Here is a 16567-nt window from a genome sequence, read left to right as displayed (position 1 = left end):
AATCTTGTATGTAGATTGGACAATCAGATTATATAGTGTATGGCCAGCTTTACACCACAGGTTCACTTTAAGCACTTTATTTCGACCAATCCTACGGAGGCAGGGTGATGGGGGGGTGTTCAGACCAAAGCTTGGACCAATACACAAATCAATTTTATACTTTTTTTACATTTTGCCTTCATTGTTGAATAACCAGCAGTGGAAAAGCAGGGTGCTTTGATTTTACATTTCCGGCATTTTTGTAGAGTATCTCTGGACACTGAAGGGTCCGTCTGCTCCATGGTCATTTTCCAGAGGTAATCTAACATTTGGGGGTTATTTACTAAAAGCTGGAGAGGGCAAAATCCGGTGCAACTCTGCATAGAAACCAATCGGCTTCCAGGTTTTATTGCCAAAGCTTAATCGAACAAGCTGAAGTTTGGAGCTGATTGGCCGACCATGCACGGCTGCGCCAGATTCTGAGTGCTCCAGCTTTAGTAAATCGATCACACTGTCAAGGTGACCACCCACCCACACACACAGACTGGGAACTGTCAGATGAAGAAAAACTGACCAATAGCTGTGCAAGGAGAGGGTCACCTGACTTGACGATGTTCTGACACTCTCTAAATCTGGTCTATGTGTGTGTGTGACCATCTGATCAGTAATCTGCACACTCACACTCTGGGAATACCCGTTACTTGTCTCAGGGTTCTTCTGCAGGTGACAGGTTCTCTTTATAGACAGGAAGCCCTTCTATCCAATCACTATTTATGTCAATGCTGCAGATATTTATACGTTGCTCTGTACTATGTACTTGTGTTTTTGTATTTGTGTGTTTTGTATATTTATATTATTTATAGAAATAAAAGATATTTTTGTTTAAAGAATTGGTTCCTGTTGTCATACATTGTGGAGATCAGAGGAAACCGCACTAGTTGGGATAAGCAGGAACTTTTATTATTCAGCCTAGGATCGCACTGTGAACCGAATCGCATGGAATCGCATGTGATTAGCACAGGAATGTGGTGCGATTCACAGCGTGATCCTAGACTAGATAATAAAAGTTCCTGCTTATCCTAACTGGTGTTTTTTTTTTTTTGCATCGCTCATATCGCACCGCACCAAGAAGGTGCAGGCAGCTTTTTTTTAATTTGCACTGGAACCAGATTGCATGGGCGTTTTATAATCATGTGATCTGGTTTAAGCAAACGCACTGAGTTTGTGACTTGCTTTTGGGGTCTTGATTGAAAAAAAAATAAATAAACGTGCCTATGGTTTTTGCACGAGCACCCCTGATCCTCTTCTTCTGGGGTCCCCCGCTGATGCTCCCAGGCCACTCCTCTTCATCAGGTGCCCCCCATAGAAGGCCGCTTTCCATGGAGGGGCACCCGTGCATACTCACTCCTGAGTCCTGCTCAGTGACGTCTCCAGCTTTCATATTTAGGGGGGCACATGGTGGGACAGGGACAAAAGTAGGGGCAACTAGCAGGAGGAGCAGATCGGGCGGCCGTGGTTGTGTGAGCGCTCGCATTATGAAGTGTCAGCGAGCAGAGGGAGGGGGGAGGAATCACCCGCAGGAGCTGAGTGGGGACGCTCTACCTCTTAGACATTACCTTTTTGTAAAAAAAAAAAAAAAAAAAAACTTTTTTTTAATTGGGGGGGGGGGGGGGGGGCACAGCATAATGTTGGGGGGGTCAGGGCCCCCCCTAGGGACGCCATTGGTCCTGCTGCTGCATCCATTGACACAGACAGCAGGACTTGGCCCCACCTAGGGTTGCACACCTGTCCAGGATTCACCCAGACAGTCCAGGTTTTGAATCTGGTGTCTGGGTTTCAGGCAGACTTGAAACCCGGACACATTATTCAGACCGGGCTGTGGCTCTCTGAGTAACCAAGATAGTCGCACACAAATCTGTTGCCACCCAGGAGCTGCGGGCGGTTGTCTGGGGAAGATTTGGCATCACTGGGGGGGCAGGGCGATGATGTCAGCAAGAGCAATTTGGCCACACCCACTGTTCACTGCTGCATGCTATGCACACCGCATTTCTACTCTCCTTGGGGCACCCAAAGGTGTCCCAGGCTGCTAAAGTGTTCGGGGTTTGGCTTAAAGAAAAGTTGGCAACCTTAGCCCCGCCCCCCGCTCCCATGTCACAGATTTTGATTGACAGCAGCGGGAGCCAATGGTTGCCGCTGCTATCAATCTGTCCAGTGAGGATAGAGACAGAGGCCAGAGCCGCTGCGTTCGTGCACATCGCTGGATCAGATTGGGCTCCGGTAATGAAAAAAAAAAATGGGGGGTCTAGGGGGGGGAGCTGCAGCACAGAAGGTTTTTCACCTTACTGCATAGAATACATTAAGGTGAAAAACCTGGAGACTTTAGAAACACTTTAGCTTTCCATTGACACCCGCAGCAGATCGCAGAACAGTGCAATTGTTATGCGGTGCAGGAAACGCACGGAAATCGCTGGGATTTTCCTGCACCGCACCAGTGTTAACCCGGGGCTTAGTGAGAAAAATATTCTATTGGGGGACGCCTGTCCTTGTGAGAACTACACAGAGAACCCCCCCCCCCCCCCCCCCCCCTAATTTTTGAGGTATTTCTTCCTTCTGGGACAGGAAGTGAAATAAAATCTCCCGATTTGATACACACATAGCAAAAAACAAAGATGCTGTGTGACAGAGCCATGTGATCCCCATGTTGGCTTCAACAAAGCTGTCCCTGTATATAAGAAACCAAGCTGAGAGAATGGGATTCTGATTCTGCAAATCTGGTTCTGAAAGCCAGGAGGCGGGCATTTGGGTCATGTGACTGCTGTGATTGGCGGTCACGTGATCGGAAAGCTCCTGATCGCAAATATACTTTTGGGAGCTTACCGATCCCTCCCTTCCTCCCAATGACACCGATGATGGGGCCCAAATCCTCCATATGAAAGCAATGATGGGACATGATTTCTCTCAATGACACCCAATGATGGGGCACAATTCCTCCCACTGAAACAAATGATGGGGCATTATTTTTTTTTCCCACTGACAGCTGGACCTGCCAATGGCCACAGTCTGGCCCCCCTAAAATCTGAAGGACAGTAAACTGGCTCTTTGTTTAGAGAGTTTGGAGACCCCTGGTATAGACAATAAAATAATTACTAGTGTAGTCGTAAGGTATTCTTACGGATGTGAATTCTCAACGCATTTCGTGGTAAAGCTTCATCAGCTGTAATTTTTTGGTGAGCTGATGTGCAAACAGGGGGCAACAGCGCACTGACATGGGAAGGAGAGGTCCACAAGATGTAATAGGGACAGTTATACAGGGACCAACCGCACCAATGTATCCATAAGAAGGGGTCATATAAGGGGGGGGGGGGGAGACCAAAATCCAGCACCACAGGAACCTTGTATCCCGAGGTAGGAGTGCTGTTGAAAAGAAGGAGGGGGGTCACCAGCCAAAGCAGGAGCTCCAAAATGGATATCAAGGATTGCCACATTCCCCATGCCCCAAAGCTGTCACTATATACTTTAACCTCTTGCTGACGCCCACATGTGTCCATTGGCAGCAGAGCTTTCTGTGCTGAAAGTGCACTCCCAGGATGGAGACAGAGCTGTCTAAGTCAGCTCTCAGTCTCTAATAATGATCACGGGCCAGTGGGACTGGCTTCTGATCATGTGATCACTGTGAAAAACAATCACAATAGTCAAAGGATCAGCAGGTCCTTCCCACCTTCTCCCCAGGCATAGAAGACCCTTTTAAGGGGCTGAGCAGGAAGGGGTTAATAAAAGCAGTTAAAAAAAAAAGTAAAGTTAAAAGTAAGTTTTCATTGCACCTTTAGAAAAAAAAAAAAAAAAAAAACCCCACCTTTGTCCCTGACTGTTGGGTCCTGTAGGGTTTTTTGTTGCCGGATGGATGGAAAAATATATCTCCTCCAGCATTGGTGATCACGGGCTGGCTGGAACAATAACCCCCACCAAGGCACTGGTGGTCTGCCACTGGCTGGAACAAACCCCATATATCCCCAGCATTGGTGGTCAGTTGCTGGCTGGATCAATAACTCACCAATATTGGTGGTCAGTGGTGGACTGGAACAATAAGCCACCCCAGCACTGGTGGTCAGTAGCTAGCTGGAACAATAACTGCCCCTCCAGCATTGGTGGTCAGTTGCTGGCTGGATCAATAACTCACCATTTGTGAGCAGTGGTGGACTGGAACAATAACTCCCCAATATTAATGGTCAGTGGTGGACTGGAACAATAAACCGCCCCAGCACTGGTGGTCAGTAGCTGGCTGGATTAATAACCCCCCAACATTGGTAGTAAGTGGCTGGCTGGAACAATAACTTCTCCAACCCCCGGCATTGCAGGTCAGTGGCTGGCTGGAAAAATAAACCCTCCCAGCATTGGTGGTCAGTAGCTGGTTGAAATAGCTCCCCCCTCAAACATTGGGGGTCAGTAGATGGCTGGAATACCCAACCCCCTAGCATCGAGGATCAGTGGCTGACTAGGACTGTAACCCCCCCCCCCCCAAGCATTGGTGGTCAGTGGCTTGCTGGAACAGTAAACTCTCCCATCATTGGTTGTCAATGGCTGGCTGGAACAACCCCTCCACCCTACATCCCCAGAATTGGTGATCAGATGGTGGCTGAATTAGTAAGCCCCCCGCCCCAGAATTGGTGGTCACTAGCTGGCTGGAACAATAAACCCTCCAGCGTTGGTGGTCAGTGGCTGGCTGGAACAATAAACCCCCCAGCATTGGTGGTCAGTGGCTGGCTGGAACAATAAACCCTCAAGCATTTGGTGGTCAGTGGCTGGCTGGAACAATAAACCCTCCAGCATTGGTGGTCAGTGGCTGGCTGGAACAATAAACCCTCCAGCATTGGTGGTCAGTGGCTGGCTGGAACAATAAACCCCCCAGCATTGGTGGTCAGTGGCTGGCTGGAACAATAAACCCTCAAGCATTTGGTGGTCAGTGGCTGGCTGGAACAATAAACCCTCCAGCATTGGTGGTCAGTGGCTGGCTGGAACAATAAACCCCCCAGCATTGGTGGTCAGTAGCTGGCTGGAACAATAAACGCCGCAGCATTGGTGGTCAGTAGCTGGCTGGAACAATAAACCCTCCAGCGTTGTTAGTCAGTGGCTGGCTGGAACAGTAAACCCTCCCATCATTGGTCGTCAATGGCTGGGTGGAACAACCCCTCCACCCTACATCCTCAGCATTGGTGGTCAGATGGTGGCTGAATTAGTAACCCCCCCTCCCAGCATTGGTGGTCAGTAGCTGGCTGGAACAATAAACCCTCCAGCATTGGTGGTCAGTAGCTGGCTGGAACAATAAACCCTCCAGCATTGGTGGTCAGTAGCTGGCTGGAACAATTCAGTTGAACCCCCCCCTCCCCAGCATTGGTGGTCATTGACTGTAACAATAATAATAACCCCCTTCTTCTCTCTCCGATAACTGGTATTTAATATTTACTTACCTGAACACACAACCCCACACTCCGAGACATGCTGGGGCTACAGTTCACCTTCCGGGTGGAGATGGCTGTGACTGACCATTCCGGCTTCTTTCCGAAAGTGTTCCAGCAGCCGGCTTACTGTTACCACTCCGCCTATCACCGGCAGCCACACCAGGGCGCCCTCTAAGTGGTGGTACTTTGGTGCTGACCACCCAAGTATACCATTGAGTCAGTAATGTATCACTTTACAATTTTCTGACTTTTCAACACATCAGAGAAATTCTACGATTGCTGTGCATTGACAAAACGTTTTATTTTCATTTACAGAGAGAAATTCCAATAATTTGACAATGGTCATTAAAACAAACTTCAGCTGATTGTTAATATTTGTTACATTAATACTGTAGAGAGCAGAGACTCCGGAGGTGGAAGTGAAGACATTCATATAGTAAATACTGTTTCTATGATTGTATGAGCAGAACACGTCCACTCACACGCTACAAGACTGCTAATACTGTACGTATCTGTATAGAAAAAGTAGATGTAAATCCCATCTGGATGACATTTGGTTCTCTCTGTGCATTGTGAACAATTGTCATTTCTTTCTACACAAAATACATTTTTTACACTTTTTTTTCTCCCTTTTCCCCATCTCACTGCTGCTGATCTCCTCTGGCCTCTTTCAGACACTTCCTGTCCACATACACTTGCTTGAGGCTCAACTGACCATTATAGGTCCGGACCGGTTTCCTGATAATGATAACGGTGGACCGTGTCTGCCCAAAGGCAGGCTGCATGTAGTCACCACCTGGGGAGCCCATGACAGGGTAATCACTAGACATGTGGTTTGTTTCATTCCGATTTGAAATTCGGACAAATTTTTGGTTATTAAGAATTTCAGATGTATCCGAATTTCTGAATTACAACAGTAACGAATTTAAACTAATCTGAAATATCAAAATGAAAATTTTGGGCAAAATTCTATTTGAATAGTTTTCTAATCGAATGAATTTCGAATTTCTGAAGAGAATAAAATAGAATAGAAAATAAAGGAATAGAAAATAATAGAATAGAATAGAAAAGAATAGAAAAGAAAATTAAAGAATAGAATATAATAGAGTAAAACACACCAGAATACTAAATAAAATAATAGAAAATAAAGGAATAGAATAGAATAGAAAATTAAAGAATAGAATATAATAGAGTAAAACACACCAGAATACTAAATAAAAGAATAGAAAAAAAATAGAATAGAAAATAAAGGAATAGAAAAGAAAATTAAAGAATAGAATATAATAGAGTAAAACATACCAGAATACTAAATAAAATATTAGAAAATAAAGGAATAGAATAGAAAAGAATAGAAAAGAAAATTAAAGAATAGAATATAATAGAGTAAAACACATCAGAATACTAAATAAAAGAATAGAAAAAAATAGAATAGAAAATAAAGGAATAGTATAGAAAATAAAAGAATAGAAAAGAATGGAGTAAAACAAAACAAAGTCGAATTAAAAATAAAAGAACAGAATAAAATAGAATAGAAAATAAAGGAATAGAATAGATTTTAAATATAAAGAATATAACCATCTTCTGAAATTTGAGGTTCAAATAAAATAGAAAAAAAAAAAACAATAGAATAGAATGGAATAAAATAAAAAGAATATAACCTTCCGAAATTCGAATTTCGAATACAATACATTTGAATTTGAATAGAAAAGAATAGAAAAAAGAATAGACTAGAATTAAAAAAGATAGAATTGAATAGAAAGGATATAACCGTTTCCCAAAATTTTAGTAGAATAAATTTGAATAGAATAGAAAAGAATAGCTTAGAATAGAACAGAAAATAAAAGATTAGAATAGAATGAAAAAAAAAACAATGGAATGGAATAGAATAAAATATAAAGAATATAACCATCTTACCATAAATTTGAATTAGAATAGAATAGAAAAGAACAGAATAGAAAATATTAGTATATAATAGAAAAGAAAAAACAATAGAACACAAAGAATATAACAATATAACCATCTTCCGAAATTCTAATTTTGAACAGAATAAATTTAAATAGAATAGAGAAGAATAGAATAGAAATTAATAGCATAGAAAAAAAAACAATAGAATAGAACGGAATAGAAAGAATATAGCCATCTTCCAAAATTCATATTTTGAATAGAATGAATTTGATTTAGATTGAAATTCGAATGGAATTTGAATTTGACTCAATTCTGAAAATTCGTATTGATTAGACCTCGAATAAAAGAAACAAATTCCAAAAACGAATTAAACAAATTAAAGTAATTTAACTAAATTCATTTATGCAAATAACAAATCGAAGCAAAACTAAACAAATTTTTCCGTTCTGCACATGTCTAGTGACCACAATGAGCCGCAGTTTGGAGACAGTTGTCACTAAACGAGGACCCTCGTGACAACAGCAGGTTAAAGATCATATAAGATTTTAGTGATTGGGATTACATCTATGTTACATTTTGCATTGTTTATTATTTCACAGTTTTTATTATTCTCCTCCACCCAAGCAGCCATCATCTTAGTGTGCAATACTGTAAAAATATTTTATATTTCAGCAAATAATTAAGATCACTCCTGGAGTTTCTCTGTAGAAAACATGATTTTTTTAGACTTTATAAATGTATATACTGCACATCAAAAATACATTTTAAAATTAATCTCTGGCCTCTCAATCCTCACCCCCTCTAACTGATTGCCAAAATCATTAAAGAAAAAAAAAAAAAAAACCTTTTACTCACCTAAAGTGACAGTCACATGACACTCCAGTCCCAAGTCTTCTGTGTATAGAGGCAAAGTCCTTCCTTGTTTTGTCCACATCATTGCCTGCATGACATGGACACTTCCTATTGGCTGTCCAGCAGCGGGGTCCTCTCAGGGTCCAGAACAAGGGTCCACAGTGGTGATATCAGCATAGGGTGGCTATCAGGGACCAGCTGGTGTGGGCACATCTGCAGTGCACCCAGAAAAACGGCACCAGTGAAGGACCCAAATAGCAGACTTTGGTCTGCGGGTGTGAAACTGGCATCCCAAGCCTTGTTATAAGCCCTGCTCAGTTCACCTCTGTGGCCTATAGAACACCTCCTGACTATCTCATGGAGATGAGAACAGAGGGAGGTGTTTGCAGGCCAGATCAGATATGCAACCTAGGTTGACCATGCTGCTCCGGTATTGATACAGTACAGTGTTCCCACCCTAGAACAGGAAGTGTGTTACTGGCAGGGTCACCAGGTGAAAATAAAGAGAAAAGACCTGGAAAAAGAAGGAAAGTAATCCAGCCACTGCATTTAGTTATTGGTAGGTTGAAATATAGAACGTTTTTGGTCTTGGATTTACATTTGAAGAAAATGCTAATAGGGCAAAGGCCAACATTGGCCTCAAGACTTTGTTGTTTCTTTGAATGAGTGACAGGGCCTCTATCTGTGCTTCACATATGTAGGTAATCCATTAGTGCACAATAATCTGTTTGATGACTCTGCCCCATAGAAATTCACAACCGTTTGTAGGCTGTGGATGAAAACCCATTGACTGAGCTCATAATTGCTGTAACACCTCTAGATTATGTTTTTGGATTCTCAGAAGGTAAGCTGTCTCCAGAAACCAATCAGCAGTAATGACAAATAAAAAAAGCTGTCAGAAGAACATCGACTAACCACCAGCTCCTCCACAAACTGTCCACTCCAGAGGCTGTAGTGTTCCCTGTTGAGCCAGTGTTTTGAGTCGTCGTTGAAGAAGACAAGGTTGAGTTCTGAATCTGTGGTGGCACCGTTGTGTGCCCGGTACAATTGATCCCACTTCCATGGTTGGGCTCTAGACAGGGACTTTGGGTGCTGGTAGTAGTGAAATTGTGGACATCTTTAGTAGGCACATCACTTTCTCTGTAGGTTGTGTTAGAACTTTGTGGACCCAAAGTTGTTTTAGGAGAGGTCAAAGTCTCATTGTAGCTAGGTGTCGGAACTGTTGTGTTCCTCTCAAAGAGACTCAGGTCCTTTTTGGGAACCACCCCTCTGATCCATGATAACATGGGCACCACAGACGTGAAGTTACTGGGACAGGGATTCCTTTTGTTTGGAGAAGTTTGGCTGCCAACACCAAACACGAACCAAGGACCTTTAGAGTTTGGTTGGCATACAAGAGGGGCACTGTCATCCAGCTGAAGAAAAAGTGCAGAAAAATTAATATGAAATGACAAGGGGAAGAGAAGTTTTAAGAAGAGTTGCCTCGTCCCGTCATGCACCAGTCAGGCACCAGTTATTTTTCTTTATCCCGCCACCAAGTCCTCAGGTACATACCAGGCATGAAAAAGCGGTATTGTTAGCAGCTGCACAAATTTGCCCTGGTCCGCCAGTCTGTGTTATGTTTTTCAAAGACCCACAGTGCTTTCCATCCCAGATATGGACCCGAAGATGCCTCAATGGAGGAGAGAAGGTGTTATCTGGAAAAAGAAGGGACACAGATTAAAACAGAACTGTTATTTACTTGATACATAATGCAAGCATAGGATTGCTCCAGGATGAATCCCTTGTAAGGCTATAATATGAGGGACATGTTTGGCCAGTGTAGAGGACATTTTATAATGGTTCCTTGCTAGAAAACCATACCATAAAGGTATGAAAACATCTAAATAACAATATGAAATCTAAATAAAAAATTAGCTTGAAAAAATATGGTGACTTATGCCCTGTACACACGACCGGTATTCCCGTCGGAATAAACGCTGAAGGTTTTTCCTACGGAACTCCACTGAAACTGTCTTGAATACACACGATCACACCAAAGTCAGACCGTCAAGAACGTGCAACGTACAACACGTACGACGGGACTAGAAAAAGGAAGTTCAATATCCAGTAGCCAATAGCTTCCGTCTCGTACTTGCTTCAGAGCATGCGTCGTTTTTGGTACGTCGGAACAGCATACAGACGAGCGGTTTTCCCGACAGGAATTGGTTCTGTCAGAAATATCTAGAACATGTTCTCTTTCTAGGTCGGTCAGAATTTTCGACAGAAAAAAGTCCGATGAGGCATACACACGATTGGAATATACGATGAAAAGCTCCCGTTGGACTTTTTTCTGTCGGACATTCCACTCGTGTGTACGGGGCATCAGAGGTGATGTAACGATAATTTTAAAACAGATCCAATATAAAAGATTGAATATTTAGTGAGGTTGAAAAAAAGACACAAGCCCATCTAGTTCAACCAATAGAAAAACAAATAATTAGAACAGCCAATCTCAGGCAGGGTTCAAAGGGACGGTAGAGTTCCTCTAGTCTAGAGCAACCTTTCTCAACCATTTTCCCCCAAGGAACCCCTAAGATAATTTCAGATCTTGGGGAATCCTTGCTAAAGTTAATTCATAGGGGTCAAAGACAAAAATGCCACTTACATTGGCGGTCATCAGAAAGAATACAACCCTTAAGAGAGGTGGTCAGAATGCCACCCTTACAGCTAAAAAGATAATTGGTGTCATGCTACTGGCTTTGCCAAGTGGTATTGGTCCTGGAGCTATACAGGCACCATCAGATGGGAGGTCAATCATCCACAGCTTAAGAAACCCCTAGCAAACTTTGGGGGAACCCCTTTGTTCCGTGGACCCCTGATTGAGAATAGCTGCTCTAGAGGTTGTTGGGGGTTCCTTGAGTTGTGGCTAATTTACCTCCCATTGGATGGTGCCTGCATAGATTCAGGACCAGCGAAAATTGTCAAAACCAGCAACATGGCACCAATTATCGTTTTACCTGTCTGTAAGGGTAGCATTCTGACCACCCCTGTAAGGGTTTTTATTCTTCCTGCAGACCACCAATGTAAGAGGCATTCCCATTACCCTCCAATAAATTAGTTTTAGGAAGGTTCCCTGAGAGAAAATTATCTTTGGGGTAAATGGGTTGAGTAAGACTGAAATAGAATAAATACATAGAAAACCTCAGTACACAGAACCATACACCTAAAGCTGATCCAATTTGCTCCAATGAGGGAAGAAAAAAAAAATTGATCCCCTAAAGGCGAACAGATATTTCCTGGTTCAACAGTCTCAAATGAAAAAAAATTTTCTAAGGACTATTATTGGAGCTTCAGCTGCATATACAGGAAAGACAATATCTCCAAAACATTGGAAAATGTTATCCATGGTAGTGGAAGAATTGTGCAAGTTGGAGAATTTCTTGTATGATGTAGTAATTCCCCGGTTTATTTTAGGTGGGTGGGGATCGGGTCTTGCTTTGGTCTACAACTGCTTGAGGTTGTTGAAGGTTAAACTTGATGCCATCCAAGCCAAAAAAGAACCATTGGTCCAGACAAAAGACTGGACACGATGGAAGGGAGTGGTGGATAAACCATACATCCGAATACCGTAGATGTTTTTTTTGTCTCCTGGAATCTGCAGAAGTACATACTAACATACAACTTTATGGCCACCTATGAATATGTAACATGTTCTCATTTATTGCATTATTTTCAGCGGTGTAAACGACTCATTCCATAAGTTGTATAAGCATTACAGAGTTATTACTCTTATTTTTGTCATAAACAAAGTTTGAATAATTTGATGACATCTAAGAAAGATTATTGAATGGCTTAGTGTGCAGAGCCGTGACTTGCCTGAAGGGTACACTCTTCCCCAGCCGATGACCCAGCATTTGTCAGTGGGGGGTGAAAACTGGTAAGGCGCCAGGCAGATGGGCAGGATGTAATCGCTGAAAGTGACGCCAAAGTTCATCTCTACCAAAGCTGCATCATTTTCTCCCATCTCTGGCTTGTAGTCTGGGTGAAGCACCACCTTCTTGATCTGGCGCTGCACCTCTCGGGGGCTTGGCTCGTTCTGCTGCTTGCGGCCTAGGATGATGGTGTATTCATTCAGAGATGTGTAGCTGGGGAGAATGGAGAGAACAACATATTGTAGTTACTGGGATTAAAAAAATAAAGAAAAGGTTCATACATAGCACCCCATAGCCAGTTCGGTGCTGGATCGGCTTGTTTCCACTGAAGCAACCACTGTTATTATCTTAAAGTAATATGGTACATTCAAATACAAATCCTTTCTTTAAAGTATCCCCTTTAGTACACACTGTAAGGTAAATGCTAGTACATAAGATAAGGTATGCACCATGAATGTATAGTGTATATACACCAGTGTTTCTCAACTCCAGTCCTCAAGGCGCACCAACAGGTCATGTTTTCAGGATTTCCACTATTTTGCACAGGTGATTTAATCAGTTTCACTGCCTTAGTAATTACCACAGCCGTTTCATCTGAGGGAAATCCTGAAAACATGACCTGTTGGTGCGCCTTGAGGACTGGAGTTGAGAAACACTGATATACACTGTAGCACTAACTCTCGGTGGAGCTGCTGGTTTAAGCGGGCTGTTACCTTCACTCTCGATACCTCTGTTTCACCAGCACCGGGTCTAGGGTTCCGTTGATTTTACCTCTGGACGATATAAGCACCAACACTTGAGTATGTTTTCAATGCTTTATTGAACCAAGTAACGAAGGAAGTAGCAGGAAAAGTAGTAGGAGGAAAACTGCAGGGCAGCTCAAATACCTTTCTTTAGGTTTCTTTAGAACATCCTTTAAAGTTGAATATTGTAATTGAATGCAATCCCCTTTTTGTGGGACACGATCTTTGCTCGCCTGGATAGGCCTCTGTCACTTGCCTAGCAGCCAATACGTAGCACGAACAAAAGTCTCTGCCACGGACTTGCTTGAAATAAACCCGTACGATCCTCTGCCACAGGATGTATTGGTTCGCGATGAATGTTAGACACAGTACTTGGACCTCTAAGCCAACCCGGCAGTACTATGCGGTAGGATTACTTTAGGATATGTCCTCCAACCGAGTCACCAGGCCCCTCTCCAGACCCCTCTCCAGATCCGTCATGGAAGGATCATGTTTCTGCATGATCCTTCCATGACGGGTCCTCCCCCGTGATCTCCTCGGTTGTCCAGCTTCTTCACTCAGGATAGACAGCTCAGGACCGTTCCTCTGCTGCTGTGGTAGGCCCCAGACAGGCCCACCCACACGCCGCAGCAACGCGGGCCTCTGGAACGGAGGACCACGAGGTGGTACTCTAACACATACCTGTTTGCTAGGAGGGCCAGCAGGTGGCTGAAAACGAACCCCTAAACATGCCGTCTGTTCCATAAATACCCTCTCCCAGAATGCAACTCGGAGGACCACCGAGTTGTCTCCGGGACAGAGTTTCCAACACCCGCCGATGGTGACAACGACACCCACCGGCACAATGTGAAACCACACGCAACGTCAGCCAAGCTGGAACAGAGGCAAATCTAACTTCCTATAACGAGCAACTCACTAAATTTACCTATCAGATGGTAGATCATATGCCTTTACATGCACATGGACTTTAATGGCATCCCAGTCTTAGTCCGTAGGGTTCAATATTGAGTTGGCCCACCCTTTGCAGCTATAACAGCTTCAACTCTTCTGGGAAGGCCGTCCACAAGGTTTAGGAGTGTGTCTATGGGAATGTTTGACCATTCTTCCAGAAGCGCATTTGTGAGGTCAGGCATTTGGACAAGAAGGCCTGGCTCGCAGTCTCTGCTCTAATTCATCCCAAAGGTGTTCTATCGGATTGAGGTCAGGACTCTGTGCAGGCCACTCAGGTTCCTCCACCCCAAACTCGCTCATCCATGTCTTTATGGACCCTGCTTTGTGCACTGGTGCGCAGTCATGTTGGAACAGGAAGGGCCATCCCCAAACTGTTCCCAAAAAGTTGGGAGCATGAAATTGTCCAAAATAACTTATTATGCTGACACCTTAAGAGTTCCCTTCACTGGAACTAAGGGGCCAAGCCAAACCCCTGAAAAACAACCCAACACCATAACCCCCCCCACTCCACCAAATAATTTGGACCAGTGCACAAAGCAAGGTCCATAAAGACATGGTTGAGCGAGTTTGGGGTGGAGGAACTTGAATGGCCTGCACAGAGTCCTGACCTCAACCCGATGGAACACCTTTGGTATGAAATAGAGCAGAGACTGCAAGCCAGACTTTCTCATCCAACATCGGTGCCTGACCTCACAAATGGGTTTCTGGAAGAATGATCAAACATTCCCATAGACACACTCCTAAACCTTGTGGACAGCCTTCCCAGAAGAGATGAAGCTGTTATAGCTGCAAAGGGTGGGCCAACTCAATATTGAACCCTACGGACAAAGACTGGGATGCCATTAAATTTCATGTGCATGTAAAGGCAGGCGTCACAATACTTTTGACAATATAGTGTAGCTCAAGTCTACCACATCATTAAACAAAGTGCGAAAAGGCCTGAGGCCCGGTTCACATATCTGTGGCCGCGGGTTCGTGCCCGAGGTCCGGCGCATGTCTGTTCAGCGGTTCAGGTGCGATTCTAATTTTTGCCTGAATTTGCACCTGAACCGGACCCAAACACGCACAGGACCCTTCTGCGATCTGGACCGTGCTGTTCTGGACCTGTGTGAACCGGCTCCATTGAGAGCCGGTCAAACTCGCCTGTCATGCAAATTGAATGTGGGGGAAACCTGCATCCCCAATTCCCATATATGTGAACTCAGCCTGAAGGAAGATGCGTAGTAATGCTGAAAAAAAATCAACATTTTCCAAAATGTTTGACCTTTAGTCATGAGCATAAAAATAGGAGAAAGTTACCGTGTACCAAACCACGTACCTGGGAATGCAGTGAGCCGCTGTAAGGATCCAGGTCTCTGTAATAAGGACTCCGGAACAATGGTGGGTCTCAAACTGTTGAAGATCAACCTGCCACGGCCACATCTTATCTGTGGCCTCCCCGATAGGCTCAGGACTGGGAGATGCAACTGGATTTCCACAACCTGCCAAGAACAGGAAATTAGGTATGAAAAACCATCACCCTAGGAAAGCACCGGGCCAAGACAGTGTGACTGAAACATAGCCCTGGCATTTCAAATACACAAAACTCCATTTATATGCATGACCAAGCTTTGTCCAAATGAACAATAAATACCACGGACTGGCACTGTGCATACTACTAACTGCAATATATTGTATTTGTTCTAGAAGTGGCGGCGAGGCTCATGGGCCTCCCAGGAACGGGGAGCCCTGGTACTACATACATTGCAGCCGCCACACTTCCAAAGCAAAAATATATCATGTCTCCATCCAACTCTGGTGTGACAATGACATCGTCACCTTGGATTCTTGTGCTAAGGAAGTCTTAGTGAAGTTAAATGTGTAGCAAGATTTGACAGCGGCCTCCAAAATTACAGGAAGACTATGTCTAATTGAAATGTTAGGGACCACCCAAGCTCATGAACCAGACACATGTATGTAGGGAAGCCTCCACACTCAGGAACCAGTAGAGTGAAGAGGGAACCAGATGTATAGTTTAGAGTCCAGTTCAATTTCTATTCGTAATAACAGCTAAAAGGATAACTAACAAGTTCTGGGGGCTCCATCAATACCTCTTTATCAGGGCTTATGCAGGTGTGGGTTTGAATAAAGTTGGACTGAAGCAGGTATCTCTAGCATGGACTGAGGCCTGCTCTGGTCAACGGCCTGGTTGCTAGACCAGTGATTAGAGAAAGTCTTTAATCTCTCAAACATACATCTGGTGCTCTCTTCACCCTACCAAACGTACTACTGCCTATCTGAGGACCTCTTTCTCTGACCCATTGGATCTGAGAGAGCAGCCTCCCAACTAAAATATCAATGGGTCCAAACACCTACCAATCTCCAGATCCAGTGCTCCATCAACATATCTTCATTTGAGTCATTAAAGAACAGACAAGGGGGGCGGGACCGGAAGTTGCCCTGCATGGACGCCTGAGCCTTCAGCTCTCCACTAGCCCGCAGCATTAAGGCCTGAAAGGGGGATTTTCAGCTACATTTTATGGGAGGCAGCAGGAGAACCAGATCCTCCAAACCCAGGGGATCATCCCAACCGCCGTCCGGCTCCACAACAACCCTCCACGGGTACTTTAAACACCCCTCTATGTCCGAGGACGGCGGGGACAAGATGGCGCCGACGGCCCCTGCCTCATCCATGAGGCAGCCACCGCGGCGGAGCTCAGCCTCCCCTCCACTACTCCAGAGCACAGCGGAACTGGAACGAGAGACAGGGGACCGGAGAAGCAGAGGA

General features: G+C 44.2%; 1 protein-coding gene across 1 annotated transcript in view; it reads right to left on the bottom strand.

Annotated features, from left to right (window-relative positions):
- Positions 1-7164: 7164 nt before the first annotated feature.
- LOC141148356 (serine protease 53-like) overlaps positions 7165-16567 on the bottom strand; it is a 52129-nt gene continuing 42726 nt past the window's right edge. The window contains exons 11-14 of the mRNA XM_073635758.1: positions 15119-15281; positions 12051-12319; positions 9747-9889; positions 7165-9607 (exon numbers count right to left, since the gene is read on the bottom strand). Of these exons, the coding sequence (XP_073491859.1) occupies positions 9059-9607; positions 9747-9889; positions 12051-12319; positions 15119-15281 (1124 nt within the window). The 3' untranslated portion in view covers positions 7165-9058. The remainder of the gene's footprint in view (positions 9608-9746; positions 9890-12050; positions 12320-15118; positions 15282-16567) is intronic.

This window comes from Aquarana catesbeiana, linkage group LG06 (genome assembly GCF_042186555.1).
Source record: "Aquarana catesbeiana isolate 2022-GZ linkage group LG06, ASM4218655v1, whole genome shotgun sequence".
In the NCBI taxonomy this organism is placed as follows: domain Eukaryota; kingdom Metazoa; phylum Chordata; class Amphibia; order Anura; family Ranidae; genus Aquarana; species Aquarana catesbeiana.
This window is presented reverse-complemented; position numbering and strand designations above follow the sequence as displayed.